General features: G+C 52.4%; 1 protein-coding gene across 1 annotated transcript; it reads right to left on the bottom strand.

Moving 5' to 3' along the window:
- Positions 1 to 2,204: 2,204 nt before the first annotated feature.
- LOC141726233 (olfactory receptor 14A16-like) lies at positions 2,205 to 3,179 on the bottom strand. The gene has a single exon (XM_074530842.1). It carries the CDS (start codon positions 3,135 to 3,137, stop codon positions 2,205 to 2,207), a length of 933 nt encoding a protein of 310 aa, XP_074386943.1. The 5' UTR covers positions 3,138 to 3,179.
- Between the last annotated feature and the right edge of the window lie 2,847 nt (positions 3,180 to 6,026).

The raw sequence follows: 6,026 nt of genomic DNA, 5'->3' as shown, positions 1-6,026 counted from the left end.
CTCCCCCCAGCCCCCTGTGAAGAGCCTGGCTCTGTGTTCTCCATCCCCTCCTCACTGTCAATGCCAGGCTGGCATGAGGAGCCCCTCAGCCTTCCCTGCTCTGGGCTAGACCAGCCCAGCTCCCTCAGCCTCTGCTCACTGCCCAGGGGCTCCATTCCCACCTTGGAGGCCCTTCCCAGACCCTGCTCCAGCTGCCAGACATCTCTTCTGCCCTGGGGAACCAAAACCAGACCACAGCGACCTGGATAATCCCCGTCCTTGATGTCCTGGTCACACAGCCCTGGCCCCTTGTCCCCATGTCAGGCTCTGGTGTGGACGCTGTGGATAATCCTTTGGTGGAGGCTGTGGCTCCAGGTGAGCCGGGGGGATCCCGGGGGACAGGGACCCTGCTGGGCATGAACAGCATTGGACTTATTGGGAGAAACTGTGAGGGAGAGCTGGGGCAGAGTGACCAACCCAGTGACCTGACACAGCCCTGCTGGGATGTCACACAGCCCCTCTGGGATGTCACAGCTTGCGCTATTGCATCACATCTCATTCTCTAATGTCACACAGCTGGTCTCTGATGTCACAGTTATGGCCTATGATGTCATAGCTGCGCAATGACCGCACATAACCCTCTCTGTGATGTCACAGCCCACTCTGTGACCTCATGTTACCAGATGATAAATTGTCTCCACCAGCTGAGCTGACACCTGGAGCTTTTTCTCCACAACCCCAGGCCTATGGAAACCACACAATGCCCATTGTGTGAGAAAGGGAACTGGAAATTCAGGAGCCTCAGTGTCCTGCCAGGTCAGCCAGGCCCACCAGAACATTGGGGTCCACGACTACGAGGAATCACCAGAGAGACCCCCAGGACAAAAGAACACATGGGTTAAAGGGAAGGGAAACATGTTAATGATTTTGAGGAAATAATTTTCACATGTGTGAAAAAGAATAGTAAAACACCAAATTTGCAGATAACACAAGCTGGGTGTGAGTGTGGATCTACTGGAGGGTAGGAGGGCTCTGCAGAGGGACCTGGACAGGCTGGATCCAGGGCCCAAATCCAACAAGGTGAAGTTTAACAAGTCCAAGTGCCAGGTCCTGCTCTTTGGCCACAACAACCCCTGCAGCACTACAGGCTGAGGACAGAGGGGCTGGAGAGCAGCCAGGCAAAAAGGGACCTGCAGGGACTGATGGACAGCAGACAGGACATGAGCCAGCAGTGTGCCCAGCTGGCCAAGAGGGCCAATGGCTCCTGGCCTGGATCAGGAATGGTGTGGCCAGCAGGAGCAGGGCAGTGATTCTTCCCCTGCACTCAGCACTGCTTGGGCAGCACGTTGAGTGCTGTGTTCAGTTCTGGGCCCACAATTTAGGAAGGACATGGAGGGGCTGGAGTGTGTCCAGAGAAGGGCAACAAGGCTGGGGAGGGGTCTGGAACAAAGCTCCTTTGAGGAGTGGCTGAGGGAGCTGTGGTTGTTTATCGTGGAGAAGAGGAGGCTCAGGGGAGACAAGGCAGTGCCAGGGCACAGGTTGGACTTGATGGACTCCATGGCCTGTTTCAACCTTGCTTATTCTTGGATTCTCTGAAACGACCCTTGGAGCAATTGCAGGATGAGCCCTGGGCCTCCTCTTCAGAAGCTGCAGCAGCCAAGGTCCCTCAGGTACTCCTGCCAGCCCCAAAGCCCATCCTGTCAGTTCTGCAGAGCCTCTGCAGATCCTCCTCATTGGCCAGAACAGGGAGCCCCCCCCACCCAGAAGCCACCCCCAGGACTGTGCCCGGCCCTGAGAGCCCTCAGGCCCTGCAGCAACACCAGGGCCACCAGGGCAGCAGGGCAGGGCCATGGCAGCATCACTGGCAACACCAAGTGCTGCTGGTGCTGGGCACAGCTGCTGGGCCAGCACTGATCTGCCCCCAGGTCTGCACACAGACATTGCTGCTGCAGCTCCAGAGAAGGCAATTAAAGGGCATCTTTGCAGACAACTTTGCTGGGAGAGCATTTAGATCTTTAAAGCTATCTAGAACACAGCCCCTCCTTAACACAGTCTGTGGTCATAGGGAAGATGGAGAGAAAAAACATGAGAAATGGCACAAAGAATTACATTTCTTGTGGCACAACATTAGGTAAAACCAAGCAAAAGAACGTCCAAGATGAAAGCAAGAAGAAGTATCAAACATTAGTTTTATTACAAGTGATATTCAGAAATTGGCCAGCAGTTTAATGTTCCTGAAAGCATCCAGTCATCAGTCTCCACACTGCAGCCTTGAGCTCCTGGTTCCTCAGGCTGTAGATGAGGGGGTTCAGGGCTGGAGGCACCACTGAGTACAGAAGTGACAGGGCCAGATCCAGGGATGGGGAGGAGATGGAGGAGGGCTTCAGGTAAGCAAACATTGCAGTGCTAAGGAACAGGGAGACCACAGCCAGGTGAGGGAGGCAGGTGGAAAAGGCTTTGTGCCGTCCCTGCTCAGAGGGGATCCTCAGCACAGCCCTGAAGATCTGCACATAGGAGAAAACAATGAATACAAAACAACCAAAAGCTAAACATATGGAGAACACACTAAGTCCAAGTTCCCTGAGGCGGGAATTTGAGCAGGAGAGCTGGAGGATCTGTGGGATTTCACAGAAGAACTGGCTCAGGGCATTACCATAGCACAGGGGCAGGGAAAATGTATTGGCCGTGTGCAGCAGAGCATTGAGAAAGCCACTGGCCCAGGCAGCTGCTGCCATGTGGGCACAAGCTCTGCTGCCCAGGAGGGTCCCGTAGTGCAGGGGTTTGCAGATGGACATGTAGCGGTCGTAGCACATGATGGTCAGGAGGGAAAACTCTGATCCAAGAAAGAAGATAAGCAGAAAAACCTGTGCAACACACCCTGTGTAGGAGATGTTCCTGGTGTCCCAGAGGGAATTGTGCATGGCTTTGGGGACAGTGGTGCAGATGGAGCCCAGGTCGCTGAGGGCCAGGTTGAGCAGGAAGAAGAACATGGGCGTGTGCAGGTGGTGGCCGCAGGCTACGGCACTGATGATGAGGCCGTTGCCCAGGAGGGCAGCCAGGGAGATGCCCAGCAAGAGGCAGAAGTGCAGGAGCTGCAGCTGCCGCGTGTCTGCCAGTGCCAGCAGGAGGAAGTGCCTGATGGAGCTGCTGTTGGACATTTGCTGCCTCTGGACATGGGGCCCTGTTCATTAAGAAAAGGACAGTGAAGAGTTAGAAGTGTAACCAAAAACATTTCTCATACACCCTCCTCTGTAACACACAAACATAGTCTTCAGTTTTTTTGAGTTTTCAGGTTACCTTTATAAACTCCCGCCCATCTTAACTGTTGCTGTTGGATATCAGAAACCCACAGAATTTTTGCTTCACTCTGGTAGAACAGAGTGAGTTCCCTGAGGCAAGATGATGAGTGGTGCCTGAGGGGAGATGGTCTGTCACTTCATTCAGCTTGGAGTTTTTCTGGGCTTTGTCTTTTCTCAAATGGAGGATGTTCACACTCCCATGTTTTTCTTAGAAAGACCCAGGTACTGAGAGCAGATGGATCCACCACAGCTCAATTCCACATTTGTAGCCATGTATTCACATTGCTTATTTCACCAATCCAAAAGCATTTTCAGTCTCAGAACACCTCTGCTTTTCCCCATCAATCTTATAACTCAGAGATGCTCTAGAACAGGTTTGCACCCTGGATTGAAGCTCCCAGCTTGGACTGAAATCTCAGGGAGATTTCCAAGTGTCCTTATGATGGCATTGGATTGAGGGAGATGCAGCTCCTTCCCTGGTTGCACTGACAGCATTGCCCAGGGCTTGGCACTGGGGACAGTGTCACCCTGAGCCAGCTGTGCCCCCTGCCAGAGCCCCCAGGGCCGGGCAGCTGCTCCCAGCCCTGTGCTCTGCAGAGGGAACTGGGCCTGGGGCTGCAGAGCTGCCCCACGGCTCTGCTGCAGCTCTGCCTGCCCAGGAGGGGCTGCACACCTTGGAGCCCCGGCCCCAAGGGCAGAGGCTTGGCTGGGGCAGGGGAGGGAGGGGGCTTGTTCAGAGGGAGAGGCTACACTGGATGGGATCCTGTGGGCATCTCTAAACTCTCCCTGCCACACCATTGCTGGGTTTTGTTTTCTCTCATTGCCTGATCTTCTCTCTGCCTCCTGCAGATTTTCCTCCTGCAGGTGTTTCCCTGTGCCTGATCTCTCCCTGCCAGCACTCAAGACCCAAAATCTCTGTGCCCTCTCCTTGGCCGGACAGAACCCTGTCTGTTTGCAGGGCACTGGCTGGGGGCAGGTTCTGTTTGCAGCTTGGAGAAAGGACAGCTCAGACTGAGCCTGATGGGTATAGCAAAGGTGATGCTGGTGCTGTCCATGGGCAGAGTAGCTGTAAGAAAATTACAGATTTCTTACTGATCACTAAAAGGTACAGTTTGCATTGTCTCAGGCACTTGTCAAAATTAATTATAAATAATTCATAATCAACCTTTAATATTTATCTCCCCCTCCCTGCCATTGTCCAATAGTAGGAAACTGAATACTAGTTTTACGAAATTACCTCATTTTTTACAAAATCCTTGTCTTGGAAATATTTTATGTCTGATCAGAAACCCTCAGCATATCAGAGCTTCAAGAGCATTTTACCTCCCCCACACCAGAAATATTCAGAGAATGTACTCACAGAGTCTGTAGGCATTGGGATGTCCCAGGTTTAGGAGATGGCTCCAGGAGCTGCAGCTGCATTGTCCTACAGCCAGAGGTTCCTGTGCCAAGGGCTGGCAGTGATTCTGCCCCAGGCACTTCTCAGCACCTTCCCAGCCCTGACTGATTGAAGCTCTCTGAGCCTCTGTTCTGTGCCCGGGGTGGCTGCAGGCAGTGCCCCAGCCCTGCTGGGCTGGCAGAAGAGATGCTCATCAAGAGAAATGTGCTTTTGAAGCTCTTCTTGGTTACCAGGAGCTGCCTCTGTGCCAGGAGCCCAGCCCAGCTCAGCAGCACAGACACAGCACAAGGACTTTAATGAGCCTCTGGGGCTTTGTGCTGAAGCCCTGAACATCAGTCCCTGAGAGGGAGCTGAAGAAACCTCTCCAGAACTCCAAGTCAGAATCCAACTTCAGACTTTCTTGGACATGTAATGGTTCCCACTGTGGGACACAACTGAGAAAGTGTCCCCAGGCCCCAGGCATAGCAGAGAACTGCAGGCAGTGATGACAAGGGGGGACAAAGAGAAGCCAAGTCTTGGTGCCCTGGGGCACAGCAGGGTCTGTGCCACCAAGGGCTGTGAGGAGACACCTTGTCCTGAGGCCCTGGGGCCTCCTGGCACAGCCCCAGCCAGGCTGGGCACTGTCAGCCTCTTGTCCTGCCCTCAGCTTCCCCCCCTAGGCCACATCCCAGTGGCCTAAAGGATCTGCTGGAAGGAGTTCCTGGGGAGCCTTGGCCAGGAATGGCCTTGGGAGCTCCTTAATGCTCCCTGCAGGGACTGCAGGTTTTTCAAAGGATTTTGGGTTTGGCTTTTTTCTTAGAGTGTCTGAGAGGTTTGGGCAATCCTGGACTTAAATTATCTGCTGTAATTAGTCCCTAGAGAGGCTTTGTCAGTAACAACACTCAGTGGGGCTCATTAACTACTTCAAGGTACTTCAGTTATTTTAAGGTACTTGGTATTTCCCTTTTGACACAGACTCTGTGAAAAGTTTGTGCAATCATGGCCCCAATTCTGCTTTAATGAGTCCCTGGAGAGCTTTGTGCTGACACTCAGTAGGGCTCATAACACCTTGAGATATTCAAGGTTTTTAAGGTACTGTATGGATTTAAGAATACTTTTAGGTACTTTTAAGGATTTTCCTTTCTACACTGAGTCTCTGAGAGGATTTTGTGCCATTGTGGCCTCCAATTCTCTCCTCCAAGGAGTCCATGATGAGCCTGTGTTGGGTATTTTGCCCCTTTCTGTTTTACAACAAAGATGGAACTGAAAGAATTTTGTAAGACTTTCTAAAACCATTCAAACAAACATGGGACAATTAACAATGCAATAACAACAATTACTAAGAGAATTAATAGTCTTTTTTTCATCAC

Source organism: Zonotrichia albicollis, chromosome 33, assembly GCF_047830755.1.
Source record: "Zonotrichia albicollis isolate bZonAlb1 chromosome 33, bZonAlb1.hap1, whole genome shotgun sequence".
Lineage (NCBI taxonomy): Eukaryota > Metazoa > Chordata > Aves > Passeriformes > Passerellidae > Zonotrichia > Zonotrichia albicollis.
This window is presented reverse-complemented; position numbering and strand designations above follow the sequence as displayed.

Bases quoted from the DNA above. Each gene is read 5' to 3' on its own strand.
- LOC141726233 (XM_074530842.1), bottom strand. From the start codon at position 3,137: ATGTCCAACAGCAGCTCCATCAGGCACTTCCTCCTGCTGGCACTGGCA.